At 42.0% G+C, this 24,920-nt stretch overlaps 1 protein-coding gene across 6 annotated transcripts in view; it reads right to left on the reverse strand.

The window, feature by feature from the left end:
- The window catches only part of fgfr2 (fibroblast growth factor receptor 2), a 58,354-nt gene extending 44,610 nt beyond the window's left edge, over positions 1–13,744 (reverse strand). For all 6 annotated transcript variants that reach the window (XM_072437054.1, XM_072437052.1, XM_072437049.1 and 3 more), the window contains exons 1-2: positions 13,582–13,744; positions 11,019–11,254 (exon numbers count right to left, since the gene is read on the reverse strand). In XM_072437054.1, the coding sequence (XP_072293155.1) occupies positions 11,019–11,184 (166 nt within the window). In that variant the 5' untranslated portion in view covers positions 11,185–11,254; positions 13,582–13,744. The remainder of the gene's footprint in view (positions 1–11,018; positions 11,255–13,581) is intronic.
- Positions 13,745–24,920: the final 11,176 nt, after the last annotated feature.

Here is a 24,920-nt window from a genome sequence, read left to right on the forward strand (position 1 = left end):
CAAGTCTGTGCGTTTACATGTGTGTACATTGTGTCCACTGGAGGCCATTAAAGAATATATGACAACACGGCTCTGGGCAGAGTAATGTGTCGTCAAAAGATCATTGAATGATGGCTTATTACGCACTGGATTACATGCCCATTGTTTGGAAATATGATAATAATTGATGGTAATAAGTGGTTGCATCTTCTGGCAGTAACTATAGGCGTTTGGTGAGTTACACAATGACCAGTTTTTTCACAACACTGCAGGATGACACCAAAACGTGGCTATGCATTCATATGAATTTCATGGACTTATTTGACTGCTGTGTTTTGTTTTTTTGTATTTTGCCTTCTTTTAAGTATGGAAAACCTTATGTCTGAAATAAAGTAAATTACAATGCCACGTTAGGGAATCAAAGGCGCTGTAACTGACTTTCAAAAAAGTTTAAAACCGTGAAAACCGCAGTCCAAAGATATTCCTCATTTCCTTGCATAGTTCAAGCAAAATGATTCAACACAAGTTTAAAAGCACTTTTCACAACTTTAAACAGCCAGATTTAGCTTTCTAACACTGCACTTTCCTTTTGGAGAGTAAACTGCTCTATAATCAGATGCAGACAGCACACAGCGGGCTTGTTTGTGCAAAACTAATCAACCACATGGAAAAAAACTAATTATGGGTACAGCCTGTTTAAGTATCCTGTAATTTAAACACTTAAACAGCATAAGTGATGAATCAGCACCGTTTTATCACACAAAAACTGCTCTTTATATTCATCACTATCAAACATATTCTCTTTCCAATACAACTCACTGCAAAAGCACGTGTGACCCTGGCTTTATTGGAGCAGACTTGAACGTGCCACACTTAATCACGGTATGCAGAGAAGTACATAATAATATTTGTGGTACTTAGTAGCAGCATTACTTCGACAAACAAAACACCACTCTACTACAGTACTCCTCTGTGTGTACATGAGGTAGCAGTCCTACCCAGAGGCACGAGCCAGCGATACAGGCGTGCTCTTAAGAGTCTAAATGTCCCCCGCGGGCAAGTCAGCGCGCTCAGGTACAGTCGCGGCATTGTCTCCGAGCCGGAAATAATTAACCCTCTCCACAGAGCGCTGAGACTGAGCGGCTGTGGGTGGCCTGATAAGAGGTGGAGCAGAGCTGATTGATGGAAGCGTTCTCAAATACCTTTTAAGGCATGACTTTTTCTAACCAGACGTTTTGACATTACAGGCTCCAGACGTGTCTTAAGGTCTGCGCGCGCGTACAGGGGGAAGTGTGGGCGTTTGGCATGGGAGTGTTATGAGAACTGGGTGAAATACGGTCCGAAATGTTACGCTGTCAAAAGGGCTATGAACAATGTGAGATTTGTGGGAACTAGTATGTCGAATGTCGGGCCTTGAAAGGTAAGGATTTGAGAGGGTTTTAACGGCGTAAATGATCTGGTATTGTGTTAAAGTAGTCCGGTTTTCACGCAAAATAAACTGTATTTTGACTGTGTTGTATTTGTTGATATTATTATGATTTTATTTATGGATTATTTATTTTTTTATCTGACCAAATTACAGTGTTGCAATTACACTATTTAAAAATCATCCATAACCAACAGTGAAATCGTGAATTTTCTCTCACTCATTCGTCTAATTAATTGCTATACATTTTTACTAACAGGTTTACCAGTATGATTGACTTAACTTTGCTTCTAAAATGGCAACGCATTATCATTTTTCAGTTCTTACGATTATAATGTGTCCTAAATAATGACAATAATCGATTAAATCAATAATCTTGACATCCCTAATTGGTGCTATACGCCTGTAGACGTCTGTAAGTTGAAATATGCATTGAAAAGTTTCCATCTTGTTCTGTGGGAGACGTTTATCCCAAGACTATATATTTCAGCGGGACTAAGCAATGCACCACCTGGATTTTTCCAAATACTGTACATGCGCCGCCAGTCTTTTCTTCTGTCAGCACTTCCTACGAGAAACAAGGAGCTTTACTGAAAGACGATCCATTCCAGCCTAAAGAATGTTGACAAGAAAATGTTTGGACTGTTTTCACTTGGATGGGAACGGTGTCTCCGGTTCGATTAAAGAACAACACACACGTGCGAGCTGCATCTTTGCCTGATCACCATCTGTCCCGCTCCATCAGCTCCTCCGCCGTCTTCTCTCCTCCCTCTGCCCTCCTCGCCCCTCCCCCCCACTTCACACAGAGCAAACCCCCGTGACCCCGCTGACCCCGCCGACCTGACCCTGACCCGCCCAAACCTGTTGACACCTCCAACATGCCCGATTCTTCATGGGAAAGCGGCGAGGAGCGAGAGCAGGCCCCCCTGTAGGACGCAGGTGTGGCCACAGTTTGTGTTTTCTGCAGAGATGTTCATTAAAGGGAAAGTTTATTTGTGCTCTGTATTTCCACCTGAACCTGATTCTGTGCACGTTCCGGAGGGCAGCGCCAACAAGTATCAAAATGTACTCAATGTGTCAGTCGAGTAAGTATTTTACTTGGATTAAAGGATTTGGAGGCAGAAGAAGAGGGGCCTGGAGGGAGCTGAAGATGAGTTCAATCTTCCTTTTTACATATAAATACACCATTCCCTCGGCGCTTTCTGTATAATTTGTTGTTTCTGCATGAACTCTGGTGCAGCTGTAGTCTTTTGAGTGCAGTTTGGGTCTGGAACATAGTCAGATCAAAAGCACTTTTCATGATACCATGTGGTCTAGCTCTGATAAAGCTCAGATCATTGTGAAAACAGAAATGGTCCAATTACACACTGATTTATTTCAGTATCATGACTTGCTCAAATGAACCTAGCTTAAATATTTTGTCTGATTTTTGTATCCTTTACAACCCTAATTGCTATTAATATATTTGAATGAAGAATTGTACATGTTTCTTTTTACCACAGAGGCACAAACACATTGTTTGTAGTAATTTACAACAATTTAAGGTTTGTAAAAAAGAGGGAACTGATTAGATTAAACTACATTTATATTTCTTCTAATGGCCTAAATTTAGTTTCTTTGGTCTACTTTTACCACATTTCCACATAGATTACTTGGTGGCACATAACTGAATTATTTTGGCGTTATACTCATATTTAATAGTGGTATAAGTGCAGAGACCAAATGTGGGACTGTTTGTTGCTTTTAAAAAATCGCAAAATGTTTATTTGTAACACTATGTGACAAATAAATGTAAAACAAATATTGAGTCGATAATTACTGCGAGCAGAACTCTAAAGAATGTCTCCAGTCTCCAGTCCTAAATGTGTAAATATGCAAGCATGTGATGGTGAGTATGAATATAACACTTATAACACTTCTACAAATGCTATTCCCTGCTGTCCACCGTCCTCTCTAGAATCCATTACACCGAATCGTGCCCAGAAAACGTCTTGTCCCGTCCTTAGAATCAGTGTTCTCTTCTGGGCTACACGCTGAGCTGAAAGACTTGAAACGCTTCACTTCTGCTTTTTCATCTCCCAAAAGTTTCTTTCACCGCGGGATCCTCCTTTTCGTTTCGCACATACTTTTCTTCCGTCTCTATCAAAGCAGCCCTCTCTCCTCCTCACTTTCCTCGCTGTCATTTCGAGCCTCAATCTCCCGCCTGCAGTGGGTCTATTACACGTGTCCGTCGTGGATGCGATCAGGCTCGCCCGTTCACATCTCGGCCGCACCGCGGTCCGGCAGCCCCAACGTCGTCTTCGCGTCCGTCCGTCCGTCTGTCAAATCGCTCAAAGTCGAGAGAAGACGTGGAAAGAGCCATGTTGGAGGCTTTGTTCGCCGTTGAAACATTTCCATTGTGCAAGATGTTCACCAACTTTTTGGACATCGACAGCATCGTTTTGCAATCGCACTGTAAAGAATTGTGTTGTTAATCTTAAGCACTAAATGTACAATTGATAGTTGTGATTTGAATGTCTAATACACAATACAATACTAGACAACCATATATTTGTGCAGCTAATATACTAAACATTATTTTCTTTTTAGCAATATATCTAACTATAGCTTTAATACTTGGCTCTGAAAAGTAAAACGCCTCCTGAGTCTAATTTCTGTACTTTTTGCTCTATTAACTTTTGACAACAAGTGAATCAGTAACCTCTTCTAATGCGCTGTGTGAATTGCATGCTGGGTAACTGTACTCCTGAGTTCAATCCCCGGTCAAGCCATAATTTGCTTGATTTATTTGTCTGGCTTATTAAAAGTAAGTGATTATTAGTTGAGTTGATATTTGACTAAATGTCCACAGTAACTTTCCATTCTTATGTATGTGCATCAAAGAGCAGGTCAAAGCTTAAACTGGGGGTGCAGTATTGACAAAATGAATGTATTTGAATGAGTATTTCTCTAATACTGTATTATTTGAACAATGCATCAGGAATGTGCTCAAATGTGCCTTGTTTGAGAAATTATACTACGTTTCGATCTCTTTTTTAGGCTATTTTGTCAATGATATACTCCATATTCTAATGCTTTTCTCCAAAACAACAATATCATTCATTTTTCAATACTTTTCTCTACTTCTAACCTTTACTTGATTGCAGATGTGGACTCCCCTGTCTCCCTTTAGTGGTAAGTATATTTTGTGGTTGTTGTTTGTTGGTTTGTTTGCAGACTTTGGGGGAGGTCGGCCCTCTCTCTCCTCAGAAGCCCACGCTCGCCTCTCCTGTTCCTGTTGCTCTGCTCCATGCTAAATGTGGACTAAATGTAATGAGTTCCATCTCCCAGACGCACAGCTAAATCACATTAAACATCGCCGCGGCCCGGACCCGATCCCGCCTCTGCATCCCGCTCACGTCCCCTCATCATCCTGGGACTCTTTTTGTGTCTCCTGCTCCTCACTGATGTCTCTGTCCTTTTTCATTTAAATTCCCCTTTAGTCTTTTTATGATGACAAAGGAGCTGCTGCATGGACTGGCCCCTGCTGGTGACCATGGCGACGACCCCAGCTCCCATGACCCCCCCATCCACTCGAAAGACCCCCATGTCCTGAACCCAACCCGACCTCTTTAGCTTTATCAGAGACAGCCTGTTGTTCAGAAACGTTTTAACAAGGCTTTGAATGATCATTTAATGTTGTGATACACATTAAAAGGGCTTAATATGGTCTAATTTAACTTTAAACGCTTTTTAAAGACTATTGGCATTCTTTTATGACGTGTTGAGACCTTAAATTTTCCATCTTTTGTAATTTGAGTCTCTCTAAATATGTTTTTTTTAATTTCGAGATGAATATTTTGAACAAAATTGTGTTCTGTTTGTAGCGCACTCAACAATTCATAGTGACATATTAACAGGCTTCATTTTTATAAGACTACGATGTTAAAATTGGGTAGTTCGAAAAAATAAATGACCTATAAATGCAGTGATTGATCAACAAATCGTAATTAATCGACTATAACAAATATTTGTTGTATTTTGATCATCGTAATCGTCATCTGGACTTCACAGACTCATTCTTACTTTAATTGTAAGCCTCCAGTCACGATATTTCAAACTTTACTCGGTTAATTATATATATAAAAGGTCTCAATGCACACTTGCTGAACACTAAAATAAACGTTAGCTGGCACTCTAACCTAAATAATACTTTCCTTTTGTGTTGCTCTTTTCGTCGCCGCATTGTGCATTAAAACCTCTCGCAACAACCGACTAAAACAGCTTCTTATCAGGCGCTGTGAGGCCAAACGCTGCAGTGACAAGACACTTTCGGACCACGTCTCCCAAAGTAAACAGCCCCGCTCGTACGCACACACGCTGCCATCGACTCCCTGTGCGCTGGGAACCTTTTAGATTAACACCAGGCAGCAACAGGCTAATAAAACTCTGTGTGAAGGTCGTATATCAGGTCCAAGTGCCCCCGGGTCACACCACCAGCCCTCCTCTCTCCAGCCCGACGCATTTGTTTAGAGTTCAAGTCCAACTCACACTCGCGCACACACTGAAGGCTATTAACTGGCCAGCTGACACTTTTACACTTTTACGGCCCGTCTCCTACTGTGTGTGGACGGGCGATTGCAGATGCGGAGATGCTTCGACTTTCCCACCTTGGCAAACAACGCGTATACGCACTGGGATCGTGTTGACTTTAGTTGTTCCTGGTAAAGAGGGCTGCTGCTTAATGTGGGCAAATGCTCTTACTGAGAGTTCCCAGAAGCAGAAGTTATACAGTGTAAGCTGGCATGACGTGGTTTCGGCTTATTTGGTTGTTCATAATCAGACTTTGGTCATATTTTGTTGCTGGTGGTGGTCACAGAAAGTTAAGCACGTTGAGGAATTTATTGTAGTGATGTGTGGAATTGGGGCTGCTTGATTTGTGGGGGGGAAATGGCAATAATTTGGTTCATAATTGAAATCTAGGGTTGAAGTCGACTAAAGACTTGCTGCAGATTGATTAAAAGGGACGGTGGTGTGAAACATGGAAGATCTTTCAAAACGTTTCAGTATTTTGAAGATCTAGTCATGTTTCTGACCCAAATTGCACTGACAAGATCACAGCAAAGTATTAGAAAAGAGTGGATTTATGAGTGAAAAGGCAGATTAAACTCACGAAAGCTCCTTTTTGTTGCTGTTGTTTCATACAAAAACTGGATAATTAGTCAACTGAAACAACATTAATCAACTAAAGGCTGACAGCCCAATTGAAATTACAATTACTTTCCATATACTGTTCAAATGTACCTTTAGAATAAGTAGAAAACATTCATAAATAATGTTTTGTGGCATTTTTGTTTAAAAGACGAGCAGCTTTGGTATTGTACGGTAGAACAAACAAACATATCATTCTGAACGGAGGTAATTAAGTGCATTTTAGAGTTATAATTGAAACCACAATTTGATTAAATGCACAGCCATTTTGTCCTTTCCTTCCTGCTCCTAGATATAATCAAAAACTGTCAGAAAAAGTGCAATTATACTTGTATTTAAGTCTTTCAGGCATAACTATTACTACAACAGTTTAAATCAGAAATGTCACTGGATAAACTATCAATTTATACATGTACAGTTTACGATTTATGCTCATATTCTTCAAATTGATTTGCCCCATTTTGGTTTGGACGAATTAGCTTTCTTCATCTAGTTAACTCTTATTCCATGATCTTTGCAAAAGGGTCGAGCACATTGTGTAGGAAGCGACAAACTGCGGACACACCTTCTAATCCTGGCACCTTTGTCAAGCAGCGCCAAGTATTTCAATCACTGAGCAAACTTTGGACAACAGTGGCATAGATACTGCAGCGGGCGACAATGGCTCTGTCTAAATCCGCTGTACTACTGTTACAGCAACCGCCGGTAAACAAACTGACACGGGGCCCACCGGTGGAGCTGATACGCAATCTGATGGATGGACAACAATTACAGCTCCCACACGCGGTGCAGGGTGGTCACAGCTCCAGGGCGGGGGCTGGAGCCAGCAGAGGAGGGCAAACAACACCAAAATGGGGGTTTAATCATCCAGCGATCTGTCTTACTAACATCACAGAGCCCTAAAGCGGAGCGCGGAGACTGTGTGTGGACTCATGCAGCGAGGTGGAAGCAAACGTGAGGCTTGAGATGATGGAGGATCGCGAAAAGAAAAGGCTTAGTTAATCTTCACGAACTGGTTTAGGTAGAATTTTAAAAGCTCAGTGTAAATAAATACTTCTGATATATACGAGACCCTTAAACGGCGTGTAAATAGGCAACTGGAGGCCAAATTTTCAATGATTAACTCATTTTAGGTATAAGTATTAATGGTTTTAAGTCATTGTGTTGGGAAAAATACAAAAATGTTGAATTTTCAGGGTAAAAATGTACAAATTAGTTTGCTTTTCTATTACAAAGATGTACCAGTACTATTTTCTTGCCTCAAATTGTGTTTTAGCATCAGAAAATGTTCATGGTAAAGTATGCAATGTGTCCGTAGCTAAAATTAAACTGAATAAATGCAGATGAACCATTGTAGGATCAAGATTTCTGTAAATATTTGTCCAGTCAAACGTTGTGTGTCCATCATAATCCCCTATTAAATGAACAAATATGGTCAAACACAATAGTGAATGTATTTAAACCAGGCGCTGATATCACTCACATTTATTTAAGAGGTTTTCATTTGCTAAAACCACCAACCTTAACTTGTCATATTTAGTGATATTCTGAGGTTAATCCCAGTTTCTCCATTGAACTCACATTATATTCCACCAGAATTTAGATACAGGGTCTATATTGTGCACTAGTGTGCTTTGAGGGACTGCCAGAAGTGTCTCAGAGGTTTACTGATTCACACATTGCATTTAAAGTAATCATTTTATAACATGGAGAGTCCTGAGCAAACGTCTGAACTAGAAAAGAACATGCTTTTTGTTTTTATATGAGTGGTCTCTCCTTTCCATATATTTGACCTGACTTTTTCATTCCGGTGTGAACATCTTCCTTTGTCGCAACTAAAATCCCATCAGCCTGAGACCCTGGATCAGATGAAAGGCGGTCACTCCTCTGTTGTCATGTGACTTCTCCTCATTCAGATCCCTAATCTCCCCACACCTGACCACACGGCTGGATAATCCCCCCATTTAAAGCCCACAACTCAAATATGCACAAATCCCCTTTTCATGACAACTGTTTCACTTTGACGCCCCATTCTGGGTCTAATGCCGGGCTCAACCCATCAAACCAGACGCACTGAATGAAAGTTGAGGATGAGAATGCTTTTGCTTTGGTTCTGAAATACGTACGGTAAGTGTTGTTCCACAAAATCAAGAAAAAACATCTAAAACTATCCACGTTTCTTTGCTGTCTTCGCTGGACTACAACAATGACCCTGAATCAAAACAAGGCACGGCAAATTGAAGGAAGGAAATAACGTATTATCAAGTCTTCTGCAGTAAATGTAATGTAATAGGTACTTTTTTTCGTTGTTGACGTGTGCACCTGCAGATGGAAAGCAGCAGATTCATGAATGTGTACATGGTTCCTGACACATAAAGAATAAAGTAAACTAATCTAAACTAAAAGAACCTGGCCATTCACTCCATCTAGGCTAAAGATGAGCACACAGAGCTGTTGTGAACACCTATGCCTGGCTTTCTAACTACATTCCAACTGAAATCCGTCTTCTATAATGATCTGACTTGGACCATTAAGACCCCTGGAGTGAGAAGATCCCTTACGTTTGAGAACTACTGGCCTGTAATGTATAGGATCACCCGGCATGGAGCCAAACAGTCTAAGACATCACCAGCGACAACAAGTAAACTAAAGCCTTTCATTAGACCCAACAGGTAAGGCTAGTACCTGACCCCGGGAGGAAAAGGTCACAACACAAAGCGGTTCTAACTTACAATTAGCATGCTGATTAAGGCCTGGGAACAATAGGCTTTCAGGAATGTGCGTTGCCATCCATCACAACAAACCAACAACAGACCAAACCGGTGGAGACAGGGCAAAGACTTAAGTCCAAATCGCGTGTATTTTTCGCTGACCGTGTAAAATAAATGGCTTGTTAAAATAATTGACTTCGAACGGGGTTGAAAGACGGGGTTGTTTTGTTTTTCCCCCTCTCCCACAGCTCGTCTGCAGCCGGGGAAGGGCACGCCAGCGCAGTGCCAGTACAAACAAAGACCCGCCCGTTCCATGGCCCGCGTCCTCCCACGCTCCAAAGTGACGCCGCGCACCGCTGCAGACAACAAGCACGCTCGCTCACAGGTACAGGCGTCCAGATTCGGCTGTAATCGTGATAAAACAGGGCGCAATACAATGGCAAGAACTACAAAAGGATAATCGTCGGAATCGTTTGAAGGAAATATGAGTAGTTTCATGTCAATCAGTGCGGCAAAACTAAGTCAACATACATTCCTACATACATACATGTAAAGTGCTTTTATTCTGGCGGTTTGTGGCACAAAATTGTTAGTTTTTCATCCGGAAAGTTGGATTTGTAAGTGATAGTCTGGGATTTCACTGTTGTTTTCTCTTGGTGTCAATATCATGAAAAGCGTTGTCAAAAAAGAATCAAAAAGCAGATCAGTCGATACTAAAACTAGTATTGAAAGTGGATATTCTTCTGAGCAAGTATCAATACTAAAATAAATCACATCAAAAGGAAAGAAAAATTTATTTCTTTAACAGTTTTATAATAATCTTTTGAGAACTATCAGAACTAGTATAATAGCACCTGGAAATAAAGAAAATACTGTCATTTTGTGTTGGAAATATCAGTGTAATGTCGAGTTTGAACTTTTAACATCATGAATAATTGTAATCGTAGCTAAACTTTGACATTGCGCAGACTACAGTGAGCATTGTATTCTGGTTTTGGACGAAAGTGAGCCGTCCTGTCAAGCGCGATGTTATCTAAAGTTTATATGATTTTGTGAAATGATTTATGCCATGTTGTGAAAACAGGAAGTTGAGTGTACCATCGTTTTAGTAACAGTTCGTCGTGTTTTGATAGTATGTTGTCAGGCAATAAATCACAGTCATTCACGATGTTCCCATGTTACCAATGAACTGAGACGAATGCTAAACTATTATTTTGATGCGCAGTGTTATGCTCTAGTGGAAAGTCATGAGAAACTAAACGTCTTTTTACTGTATGTGCAGATTTATTCCATCATAATTCCTGCACTTTCACCCTGTCACAATAAAACTTGTATGGCTCATAAAGAACTGAAACCTCATTCATTTCCTAAACTCTCAAGACTCATCAGAGGCAAGAGGATTATCAATGGCAAACTTTGACTTTGTTACAACATTTTTACACAACAGAACAATCATTTCAGTTACTCTAAAGGGCTTTTCAATAACTACTCCACTTCCAGAACAACACAGAAACCACAAAGTCACCGCAAAAACAAAGAACTACTATAAAATGCATGGGTTCCTGTCACATGGAACATTTGGAGGACTTTTCAGCATTCAAAACATGTGACATTTCGCTTTCAAACTGCGAACTGCTATGACAACCATGCTCCATTATGTTTTCATCCTCTCCATCCCGCCTTGACCCGTCCCGTGCCAGAGTGGGCCTTACCTTCGGGTTCCTCTGTGGTCTCCTCGTCTTTAGCAGCGGTGAGCGGCGGCCGTGCCACGCTGAGCGACAGCAGAGACAGCAGGACCACAGCAGCCAGCAGCCGGGCCATCCCGTTAGAGAAGGCCCATTCCCCCCTTCTCCACCTCCCCCTGGACACTGATCCCATCTGAGGTCGTCCGGCAAACCATCAACTGCTGGAGGCGCGGACTGTCACTCACTGGAATTCTGCCAATCACCTACAAAAAAGAGGAGGAAAATGAAGTTGTTAAAGTCGAGAAAGGCGTAACAAACGATTATGATTCCACAAGGACCTAATTTGTCATGAAAAATGGAGTTGTTGGTGTCAGAATGGCTCATGGATCAGCAAAGCCTTTCACGATTAACACATTTGTCAGTTTTGTCTGACAGCAACAGTATTCAAACAAAATGTCAGATTGTTATCAATAATACACTTTATTCTTGAATATCTAGAAGCCTTCAATCACCGTATTTCAACCTTTCAACTTGTAATATGTTTCAAAGTCTCAATGTAGAATTTAAAAAACAGTTTGACAAGTCTCTAATAAAAAATTATGAATAAAATGATGTTAGTTACAGCCCTACTTTCCAATATCCTAATGTCCTTGCCAACACAGCCTGCTGATACCTGTCCTTTAGTTGTTTGCCTATATCCAAACATTTTTCTCAGCACTTTTTCTGTGAATTTTGAAATGAAATCCTTCACAGCTCACGTCCAGCTCCTCAACTCCAGCTTTGCAGAATTAACCTGCATCAACCGCGTCATAATGATCGAGACAAGTCTTACAAAATGTTGTCAAACTTGCTGTGCCACAGACATACCGAGGCACTGAGGCACAGGCACCAGCAGCAGCACGTCCACTCCTCCAGCCTCCTTCCCCCGAGCTGCAATAGTCCTTATGGCTTTCGTTTGGCAAACTAATTAACCCGGCCATGCTGCGTAAAGCGGTCAATCACGTGTGAGTCATCGCGCATTCAGTGATGAGGCTTTTTTATCATGGAAATGTGGGATCAACCAAACCTCCAGCGGTGAGGGATTAGAATACCACATTATTAGCTTTTCTAAATTAAAAAGAAATCCATTAAAGGGCGGAATAAATCAGTTTTAAGTCGGTATTTGCCACGCGTGAACCACAAAAGGGCAAATATTATTATTCCCGTGCGCAACAGACGCGTCAGACCTGTTGCCATCGCGCTCCCTCTCCGTCTCCACGCCGCCAAAACCCCAACGAGCCACTGCTTCTATAGTCTCTTGATCTGATTGCAAAAAAGGGGTGAAGGTTTTGTCACTGAAATGCAATGCAAAGTGTTGTTATTGTGGTGCCAAACAGACATCTGCGGAACAAGCGCGCACCGCAGTCTCCAGAGGTTTGGAGAAGTCACGCTCCTCTGCGCTCCTTCTCACTCCAGCTGGAGGGAGATCGATTGTGTGCGACCCTCAGACGCACATGGGACAGACTGTGACTGTGAGAGGAGCTGGTTAAACGTAGAGTCTTGGTTAAACTGTCTGAATAATGCAATTGTCCAGAGGAGAATGCAACGAATGCGCATTTGGAACAGAAAGTGACGGACAGCCAAGACGCAGGGATTTCATGCAAAATAATACTAATTACTCATTCAAAACAGCAACACCACTGACACTGGTTAACTGCAAAGCTATAACACGTTCGACTGGATACAATAAAGCATAAATATGAGCTAGTTTTGCACTGGTTTTAAGATGAAACACCCCAAAGAGCATCCACAACTCTGCAAAACGCGCGACGGTCCACGCAAGCGTTGACAACAACGCGTATCCAACGTGACGTGAACTACAGCTTGTGATATCCCAACAAATTGCAAAGCTGAAACCTCTCAAACCTGTGCAGATGTGTCCGCGGGGCCGTTGTGCGTCGTGACAGCGGGAGCGCACCGGGAACGCACCGGGAACGCACCGGGAACGCACCGGGAACGCACCGGGATCCGCAACAGCCGCGCCGCAACTTTCATTTACCAAACCCGCCCCAAAAAAAGGAAACAAAAAACAGCCTTTGAATGAATTTTCTTTGGCACTGATTAAATTCCTATTGAAATTCAAATCACTTGGCTCCCGTTGACAAAGGGGGGCTCATTTGGAGGCGCGCAGTGATTTAGGGCCCCGGCACCGAGCGGTGGAAAAACAAGTGCGGTCACGGGATAATTGGCACCGTAAATGCGACGTCGAAAAAAAACCCCGAGCCAAGAAATAATAAATAACCAGGACAGTGTTAATGGGGTCTAAACAGTGGCGATGCAAGCTGCTGCGTGGCGTTCCTCCTAATGTAAACACCATCGATTTTGACTGAACAGAAAGAGACTTCTTGCGGTTCCAACTCATCTAAATTCAAGCAATCAACGCGTTTTAACGAGTTAATCAAGGCAAATCGTGCAGTCAGCATGGGAACAACTTTAAGACTTAGACGTGGATTTTGTGCACGTAAATGGGGAAAAAGAGTAAGAGAACTGCACTTAAAAGTGTCCCAGCCGCGCGTAAACAAGCGTCAACGCGCCGGGTCGTAGTACTTACGTGTGCGCGCTAAAGTCGTGGAGGTATCTGTTTTGGCATGCGGAGATAAGGGAGGAGAGAGCATGGGCTGAATCCACACACACACACTCTCACAGGAATGCCCCGACTCCACAATGCACCAAAAAAAAAAAAAAAAAAAAAAAAAAAAGGAAAGAAAGAAAGAAAGAAAGATCTCTAGGACCGACGCGCTGTTCGTTGCGTTGCTGTTTTATGTTTTATTCTCACCGCTCCTCCAGCCGCAATAACAAAAATACAACGCCAGGTATAATCCAAGTACTGGTGCGAGTGTAGTCCGATGCCACGCAGAGAAATCCGACTTATCCTTTTCTTTGCGCCTCCAAGTCTCCCAAGTCCCTGCCGCTACGTTACATGCCCCGGGTCTTCTCCACTTGAGTCTGCACACACCGCCAGAAGAAGGGAAAGAAATGTCCCACAATGTCAAAAAGAAACACCAAAAAATCTCATAAAATCCGTGCGTTGTCACCTGTCCCGGGCGAAACGAGCGTGTCCCGTGCGTCTCCCGCGACTGCCAGCGCTCGTACTGTTGCTCAGACGCTTTGTCAGGTTTACGAGGGTGTTCTTTTTTTGTTTTTTTTTTGTTTTTTTCTGCGCCTTACGTCTCCACACACAGCCCTCCTCCTCCTGCTCCAGTGGGTGTCATTCTCTCTCCCCCCCCCACCCCACCCTGAGCACCCCTCAGTTGTAATTCGAGCCGCTTCCTGGCCGCTCATGCCTCTTCCTCCGCCCATCCGAACCTGTCCCGGGACGGTCCCGCGCGCGCCGAGGCGAGGGCCCCACAGCGCAGCGCTCTGTCCCGGTGCTCGCGGACGGGACACCGCGGCAAGCACGCCCCCCAGCGGCCGTGAGAGGCGGAGGGTTCGACTGGTGTCCCGTTGAAACCGTGTGTGACAAGAGGAGGTGAATAGTGGGCACAGCTGTGTATTTAAAACAGCATAACAGTCTCTTATGGTGTGTGTGATGAGCCAGCCTAAAGTATATATGGATGTATTCAGTTATAGCTAATCAGAATCAGAAAAAGTTTTATTGCTAATGCTAATGAACAGAATACACAAACATAGGAACTTGCTTTGGTGATTTGGTGCAACATGAAACAATGAACAATGGTTAAACAATCTATTTAAAATCAAAGGAAAAGCAAATTAAATCTACTATAGGATAACAATTAAAATAGGCTTACAATGTACACACATTTTACCTACCATTCAGATTAAACACCTTCAGCAGCCTTCAGTGGTAAGTTGATGCAATCTAAATGATAATAAAACTCTGACATGGTCTTATTTCCTTTTAGGCGTCAAACTACAGAGCCATATGGGGAAAAGTGCCGTATGTGGCAGCCTATACATTGTTTTACAGTCCATTATTTTGGGGGAGAGTTCAGATATCACGCTGCTAAACGGCTCATACTAAGCTCATATAAGTCACAATCTGTCTTTGAAATACACAAACATGAGAACAACTTCAGCCAATACTAATCACATACATATTTAAACACCCTCATTTATGAAGATTAAGATCTGCAACTTTAGACTACAAAACTTAGAAATAGTATGTTAAGGTCTTTTGTTATTCTTCTGTTTTTCTTGTTGTTTTTTGCTTTAAAACCCATGAACATATTAGTGTTAAAAAGGTGTCAATCATAATCTCATATTGACTTTTTCCTTTACTATGACACTATTATTCATCTTTATAGCTACTAATTTCTCACCTCAACAATCTCCACATTGATCTACGATAGACAAAAGTTGAATTACTGTCATTGCGAGAGCTGTATTCATTTGCTGGAGACTTTTTCAGATATTATGATGCTGAACAAGCACAGGTTCAGCTCGACCAGCATCAGAAAAGCTGTAGACCTGCTCAGACTCACACATCCGGGCCTGGACGCAGATACGTGCGGGTCCAACAGAGCCTTTCTGTCCCGTGAGAGCCCGCCGGCCCCCCGCCACTGCCCCCCCGCCGCTTCAAGCTGTCGCCTGCATTGGTTCGAGTGCTCTCAGTGGCAGAAAAAACTTTTATTTTTGGTGACGAAGCCTCCTTTTCACCAACAGGGGAAGGGAGACGTTTCCATTCACTCTCAAAAGAGCCACAAACCACGTGGTGTGTGTTTTTTTTCACGAGTCTTGTTTTTCGGCTCTGCTTTTCCTCCCGTTCCTACCTCCAAACACTGCCCGCCCTGACAGGTTGCCCACGTCTGGGGCTCGAGGACACATTTTTCAAGGGTGACACAAAATACCCCCTACTGTTTCGCCATTTCGCTTTTCGTTCCCCCCGTCTATTTACGATCCTCTAATTTATTTTTGCATCGCGACGGACTCAAAGCCCGACCGCTGAGGAATCCGTCAAACTGTCATAGCCCCAATTCATTTCCGAACCCGTTCCTTTCTTTAATCGCTCCTGCGCCGCTGTTCGGATTCAAAAGGGAGACGAGACAGCCAGAGGAAGTGACAAGTTAATAGCCGGCAATCAGTGCCTTGGATGAACGTATTGATTAAGTGTCCATAGAAACCTTTGGGATCGCCAGTTACTCGATTCGGAAGGCGTCTCCAATGGCGTCCCCAATATTCACTGTTGACGGGGGAGATACAGTATGTGTTAAATGCGATGGGTCTAACTAAAGGTGATGGTGGGGACTGGGGTACTCTGCGGTCATTAGGAGACCCCCTGCTGCTATGCTAATGCAGAACCCATCAACATGAGCTAATCAACAGTTAACCGTTAGATGCTTTTGTCCAGTCAGATCGGGCAAGATAATTGTGGATTTTAACACACAAAGCTGCCTGAAATCGCTGCGTTACTTTATTTAATTTAAATATTTCACATGTCTGTATCCAATCAGGACTAAGGGAATTCTCGGTCGACAAAAGACAGGCCCTGTGCGTGAATGGACAACAAAAGGGGTGCGGCGCTGGCAAAAGCTTTCAACATATGAGGTTCTTGTGCGAAAACTGCGATGAATACAGAGAAGTAAACTGCTTCGTTACAAGTGGAAAAAGGCAGATTAAACTGTCCGGTCTCTCCCAAAATCTCCAGCTAACTCTGATGTTTCTGTGTCTGAGTGTGTTTTCTACCATAAACCCTGAACATGCACAAATCCATCAGCCCAAGTATTGATCCAAGCCGAGCTCAAGATCTGGAGATGGTCCCCAGACACTCCGGACACGGTTCCCCAGTGGCATTGGAGGATGGGTCAAATGCAGAGAACAACATTTCCCATGAAGACAATGCAGGCTTATCACCACCACCTTTGACTGATTAACTGACCAATCGACTATAGCTTTACCAATCACAGTTGAACACAGTCAAATGTCAAAGGTATATTGAATCACTTTTCATCTCCGTATAGTGCTTTTGGGTCCCAATCGTCCAGGAGATGACAGATGGGCTTCTTTTATTAATGTAAATAGCCCAAAAGCTGAAATCGCACTCAATGTATAGAGCAAAAAGTAGTTGGGTAGGTAGGTAGGCTTATCTAAATCTCCAAATTTAAATATACACCATTTTATTCAATAACCTTGTGGTTGCAATGGGCTGAAAACCTTTACTTTTTGTATTAGACTGGAAAATAACGGGCATGGCTATATAAAGTGCACGGTCTTTCTGGAAACTAAATTGTCCCATTCATTTATGATGCACATATTTAATCAAATGAGTGTTGCATTCTTCCTTACGTGCATAAATTGATTGTTAAACATGTTAAAACTAGAGGAGCTGAACGTGGAACCCTGATCAAAACTGCATATTTATTTTTCTCTTGTTTTAAGTGTCTATTCCACGCCTGGAAACGCTCGAAAGGAATCATCAAGAGCATTTGTGTGCAGTGAGTCCGGAAGGAAATATAAAACAAGAGGGTAAAAATGTGCTCTTGTACAAAGCAGCTTCAGAGTTATGAATCTGTTGGTGCCTGGTAATGGTGCCGCTTACTAATGCAGTGGCGCTCTCCTCTTTGCTCTCCAGGCCACTTCCTCAAGTTGAAGTTTTCCATAAAAACAGAACGCTCTCCTCTTGTCTGCGTGAATGGGCCCTAACAGAGATATTCAGGCAGCACAAAATTGGCTTGTTCTCCGCCGGGCGATCTGTCTCCCGACTCCCCGAAGGTGCAGCTCTAAATCACAGACGTGGGAGACAGGTTTTGATTTACTTTACCTCCATTTTTTGTTTTGTTTTTATGTGAATCCTCTACTTCGTATGCCTTTAGTGCACAATAATGACTTTTTTTAATTATGACTTTGTTTAGTTGGCCATATGTCGAGTTTTATATCAGCAAAGTAGTAGATTGTGAAGAAAAGTTGAGAAAAAAGCTGAAAAATACATGCAGTCTACGCCATCGATAGTCAAATTTGGACAGTTTAAGCCTTAATTTAAAAAAATAAAAGTGTTGTCATATACCATATTATCCGGACAATAAGTCGCACCGGACTATAAGTCGCATCAGCCAAAAAATGCATAATAGAGAAGACAAAAACATATATAAGTATGAAATGTGGTTTACGTGCACAAAAATAATAAATAATATCACATATAAGTCGCTCCGGAGTATAAAGTATATACGTATAAAGATAAGTATAAATCGCACCCCGGCCAAAACGATGAAAAAAGGTGCGACTTATAGTCCAGAAAATACGGTATTCTTATTGATAAAATCATAATTGTTGTGTGAATAAGATGAGCTTTGGCCTTCGTTTACAGTCATGGAATTACCTCCATGTCTAACCAGCAAGTCAAATGATGAACTTGACCATAAATGCTCTAACTAGGTAAAACTTGGCATATTTTGTGAGCACAGGGGACGCCTCAGGGTCTAATTTGAACCATACAGTGGCCCCTCTTTGCAGAAGTCATGTGGCAGAGGCGTAACAGGACCCCCGACTCAAACGGGACAGGCAGGGTTACCGCACGCACCAATGTGTTAGACAGATATGAACACCAAAGGTTTGAGAGAGGAGAGCGGCGAGGGATGGCGCCAAAACAAATCCTATGTCAATGTTTTGGTATGTGAGTTTATGTAGAGCCTATACAAGCAAAAACTAAAAACTAATGAACAAACATTTCATTATTATTAGCAGCTTTTTTTTTCAATTCAATATTCATCTCAGGCTTTGGACCATGGGACAGGCACAGGTATCTTTTTCCTGTACTGCTTCTATCATGGCTGATAAATATAAAGACTAGTATATTATTTGTCATCACACAAACCAGTACAAGACAATACAAAATAGTAATTACGTACATGTTGCCGACACTCCACACTTTTCTTCTTCCAGCAGCAAAGAAGCACACGTGTTATTTTGAGTTATTACGGCAGGCATGTCCAAACTAGGGCCCGGGGGCCAAATGCGGCCCTCGGACAATTTTTTTTTGGCCCTCCAGCTTCCTGCTATGTTGGCCCAACAACAAAAAGTAGTACTTTTTACTGTGAAATTGGGAAAATTCAGGCATATTGATATTATACCAACCTAATATTAATGTTCTATGTCTAATTCAAGGTGTGGAGGCTCATCGCAATTTCTAACTATTCACTTTGTCATTCAACAAATTCGACATTGTCAAGTTGTTTGTGGCCCTCTGCCCCGTTTAAGTGTCAAAATGCGGCCCTTGGTGAAAAATGTTTGGACACCCCTGTATTACGGCAACTAATTCAAATTGAGGTTAAACTAGAGCTAAACATGTAGCTAGGACTAGACCAGGGCTGAACCAGATCAGGACTAGTTATAAGCAGTTTATACCAAATATTGACACTGAGTCGAAAAGATCGATTTGCATGCAAAAACTACCAATACCAATGTAAAGTTTGCATATAGAATCAATGCATTTTATATGTAAAAAGGGCCAAAGTCGCACCTATTTGGGGCATTTAAACCTGAAAGATGGATAGAGCCAAGTCTAGAGCCTTTTGGTTCATATTGGATTCAAAACATTTTACAGGGGATTTGGGATTTATTTTTTATTTTTGAGTTAACTTGATCCGACTGAAAGTTGGCCTAAAATTAAAAAATTTGGCTCATTTATTAGACCTAAAACTTTAACGAACCAGGCTCAGAATTAGATATCAATAAATCCTTCTATAAGTTCTTTAAAAATCTTGTACAAGAACAATTTTGTGCGTGTTGGTGCCACTTTAAGGGGCGATCTTTATGTTTCTATGGGAGAAAAATGCATTTTGATTAAAAAAAAACAACAACTTGTATTACAATGTCCCTTGTGAATATATGGATGCAAGTGGATTATAAGTGAAATATTTTGTAAAATGTTAGAGCAGATTGGAGAAGGAAAGCCTATGTTGAGAGAATAAACTGACCAAACAAATGAAAATAACAGTTTTGCCTGTTGTGCCTTGCCTCAGCATCATCATTTCCACCATCACTCGCCTTCTCTGGTTTAATTAGACACGACAATCTCAAAGTTACGATCCCTCAACCTCTCCTGTCGGTCTTTGCATTCATCTTGTCCAAAAAGCCCTCAGACCTCCCACTCTTTTCTGCCACGAGACATCTCCAGCCTTTCTCCTTTGAGCTCTTCAGACCTCACCCCATAAGTCATCTGACCCTCCCCTCCAGAGCCTCTGATAGAGCTAAATAACCACGACGGGACAGCGCTCTCCTCCCCCTCGCTCCCCTTTGCCTCCCCCTCAGCAGGTAACAGGGGCCGAGCTCGTCCAGGGAGTGGGGGGGGCACAGATTCCTCACATGCTTCTACACCTCAGGACTCCAGAGCGGGCGAATAGCTGGGATGCCTGTACAATGAGCTAAAGTCCAAAAGAGAAGGGGTAAAAGAGGATATATATACAGTTTGACAAGTTAGTAAATGTCAGTGTTGATGTCAGTTAAGGCAGCGGGGAGGAAAACAAAGCGTAAGAAGTGAAGAAGTACTCAGATTATGCTAAATAAGACTCATTCACCGACTGAAAAAAAGGCGAAGAACCAATTTTCCACCTGATCAATGCAAAACAAATATAGTACGGTGCATTGCCTTACCTTCTTTACCTTTTTATAGTGTTGCATCCATGTTAATAAATGTATGATAATGTCAGGATTCTCTTGAGATTCACTATTTTTGGAAAGAAATGTTCAAACTTACGATCCACACGTTAAACCTTAGTCGCAATCTCGTGTTTAGTGTTGAAAAATGACACTGCTTTCTGAAGCTGTGGTGAAAAGAAAAATACTTTTGTTTATTTATGCTGACAGAGAGAATGTTGGACTTTGTGCCAGTGTTTGTTTCATGTGGATAGAGCCAATAATGACAGAAATATGAACCTTTTTTTCTGGCCTTATCTGCCAGACTCCCAAAAAACATCAGCCCCTTCTCGTGCTGGTTTAGAGACTTCTCGGCTCAGATCATTCTGTTTTCCCATTGCCAGTAGCAGGTTAAGAGTTGGTTTGACGCACTGAGATGTGGCTGACTCACACAGACTGTTGTTTATCAGTCTCTGCGTCCGTAAAGAGTGACTCAGACCTGTTGTTTTAAACTTTATAACAATGGTGGGTGACGGTTGGTGGGTGACAGTTGCATTTTCTCGGATTTTTAATTGGTTTTCTCCACAGATGCAGTGTTTTTTTTTTATAAATATCGGAACACTTTTACTTTTTTCACATAAACAAAGCGCAGACAATTGAGAGAGAATGCATGTGATTCACTACAGACAATGTAGAGTCAAAGTAATGAACAGAAGAGCAACATCTCATGAGGATTTGTGCCCCCAAAATAAATATCAGACAAAATGACCACATGCATGAGTAATACAAACATAATGGCTATCTCCTAGTTCACATTTAACATAACTAAACTGAAGTCCATCGAGAGAATTCTGTTGATTTTGCTGATCCTTCAGTTTGGGTCTTTTTAATCAGGAGGTCCACAGCCAAAACTCTTCAAGTGAAAGTATGTGGTTTGGAGCAGATGCAGAATTTTGTAATAAATAAATAAATAAGTCTTTGTCTGGAACCTATTGTTAAGTTCAGAATATTAATATTGAAAGCCATTTTGAATCGTTTTATGATGATTTCTTTTGCCAAATTGCCCAGTCCTATTGTATATTCCCTTTTTTTTTCATTAGATATAAAACATTAACTGAATCATCACACAACGGTGGGACTCGACATCAAGTAGAGTCTTTAAATTCTCACTGTGGATCTGTCCTTTCCCCCTGTATGTACTGCGTTGTAACACCAACATTTCCCCATGTGTGGACATTAAAGGCTATCTTAGCTTATCTTATCTTATCTTATCTTATCATGGGAAATCCAATATATAAACTGTTGTACAGACTTGCCATTGATCTTTAAACTTTTAACCGTTGTATTTATCGCAAGTTCTTGTCAATGAATTTCAAGGCCACAACATTTAAATAAAGATTAACAATATATTTTTCAAAACGCACACTTTTAACACTTTATGATAACTACACATTAATAGTCTTAGTAAAGAATGAAGAAAGACTTACGGTAATTCATAACAAAAAAATTGTTTACTAAAAATGATTCAAGCTATTCACCCTAGGTTGCCACGAACGCCTCCATTAATGGCGCCCCTCCTTATGTTCAACAAAAACAACACCATTTTCAGTCCGTGCAGAGAGAAACGCTGCACAGAACATTGAGTAAAAAGTGAGGCAGTAAAAGTAGAATACACAATACACTTAATTCATACTCTAACCTTATAACTTCTAACCCTAAACTCTTTGTTAAGCAGTTAAAAACATGAACAATTCTCTCAGTTCATTATTTATTCATGCTTTATCAAGGCTAATTTATGTGTAGTTATATAAAAGTGGCACAACTACCTTCCATCCCGTAACCGCCACATTGATTTCTCTCTATAATCCACCCCTTTTGTTAAAGAGTAGCACGTTTGCACACTTCCCGCTTCCTCCTCAGAACCTGCGCGTTAGACATTAGCGCTGACTGTAGCGACATCCTCCACAGCCCCCGTCCCGCTGACACCGGGGGGTGAGTTACTCTTTAAACCGCGCACAAAACCCTTTTCGGCCTCCACCCCATCCGTCTGACTGACAGGTAGTGAGGCGTCCGCGCTGCCGTCCCGTAATCCTCCCCCCCCCCCAACACTGATACTATCTTTAAATATGGAGAGACTTTCACTGCATTTCGGGAGCAGCTGGTTCCCATTGCGGGTCTTTACACCTTTAAGAGATGATCCGGGCTTGTCGTCCAGGAGATCTTTACAAACTGTTTGTTGTCACTCACGTTGATGGAGCGCGCACTAAAGAGGCCGACAAAAGCGCGGGTGCGGGAGTACCCACCTATACGACGGAGCATTCCCTTCATACACTGCGTACATTGTGTTTATGTATCGAAAGGGGCCACGGCAGAATAAATCACAGGGTCAGTGAATGGTGCTGTCTGACCTGTGAACCCTGGGCCAAGAAAAGCCTCTGCTCTGTGTCCTGATGTCATCGACAAGTCATTACCACCAGGTTTTCAACACCTCCCAGGTCCCGCCCGCCCGCGCTCACGCCGGCGCCCGCCATTGGCCGAGCCCGTGGGCGCAGAAGCTAAATCACGGAGGCAGAGGCAGTTATAGACTTGACCTTGGTGAGATGCTGGGTCCCTTCCCCCTGTTCCCACATTTCACTGTGTTTATGGTTTCTCTGCGAGTTCTCCGGGTTGAACAGAAGCTGGAGAGAGGCGACGGGCGGAGCAGTTATTACGCCGCTACTGCTGAAAAAAGTATTTATAAGCGTCATAAAAGCGACTGTAGGAGGTTACACTACTAATGCTGCGACTACTAACACAGCACATATTATTTTATCACCTTCAAAACATCTGGTACTAAATGTTTATCAAGTCATTATGCAAGTAAAGCAGTTCTGTATTCATAAAATATAGGTATGTATTTTTAAATTGAACATTATCTGTTTCTGTTCCAGACAAACTACTATGTTGGAACAACAGTTCTAGTGTGTGTCTGCTGCGTTCATGTGGTCATATGAACATTCACGCTCGCACAAGCTGAGAAAAGAACTAAGGAAGGAGCTCCAATTAAAAGCTGAAACCCGATGTCAACATGTGATGTCACCTGCTGAGTTGATCCAGCATACTACTACTACTACTACTACTACTACTACTACTGCTACTGCTGCTACTACTACTGCTACTACTGCTACTACTACTACTACTACTACTACTACTACTACTACTACTACTACTACTACTGCTACTGCTGCTACTACTACTGCTACTACTGCTACTACTACTACTACTACTACTACTACTACTACTACTACTGCTACTGCTGCTACTACTACTGCTACTACTGCTACTACTACTACTACTACTACTACTACTACTACTACTACTACTACTACTGCTACTGCTGCTACTACTACTGCTACTACTACTACTACTACTACTACTACTACTACTACTACTACTACTACTGCTACTGCTGCTACTACTACTGCTACTACTGCTACTACTACTACTACTACTACTACTACTACTACTACTACTACTACTACTACTACTACTACTACTACTACTGCTACTGCTGCTACTACTACTGCTACTACTGCTACTACTACTACTACTACTACTACTACTACTACTACTACTACTACTACTACTGCTACTGCTGCTACTACTACTGCTACTACTGCTACTACTACTACTACTACTACTACTACTACTACTACTACTACTACTGCTACTGCTGCTACTACTACTACTACTACTACTACTACTGCTACTGCTGCTACTACTACTGCTACTACTGCTACTACTACTACTACTACTACTACTACTACTACTACTACTACTACTACTGCTACTACTGCTACTACTACTACTACTACTGCTACTGCTGCTACTACTACTGCTACTACTGCTACTACTACTACTACTACTGCTACTACTACTGCTACTACTACTACTACTACTACTACTACTACTACTGCTACTACTACTACTACTACTGCTACTGCTACTGCTGCTACTACTACTGCTACTACTGCTACTACTACTACTACTACTACTACTGCTACTACTGCTACTACTACTACTACTACTGCTACTGCTGCTACTACTACTGCTACTACTGCTACTACTACTACTACTACTGCTACTACTACTACTACTACTGCTACTACTACTGCTACTACTACTGCTACTACTACTACTACTACTAGTACCTAACAGTCCAGTAAAAGTTGCAGTGTTGTGTGTGCTTGTTTATGCAGCCGCTCTTTAGACATGTGTCAGTGCTTCTCTGTTAAACTGGGCCATTGAGCTAAAGCATATGTTTTCTTAAGAGAGGACGAGGTGAGTCGGGGTTAACTATTTTGACCGTGAACGCCAATCTAG

Source organism: Eucyclogobius newberryi, unplaced genomic scaffold (genome assembly GCF_026437365.1).
Source record: "Eucyclogobius newberryi isolate DKJ021-1_F unplaced genomic scaffold, fEucNew1.0.hap1 SCAF_8, whole genome shotgun sequence".
In the NCBI taxonomy this organism is placed as follows: Eukaryota; Metazoa; Chordata; class Actinopteri; order Gobiiformes; family Gobiidae; genus Eucyclogobius; species Eucyclogobius newberryi.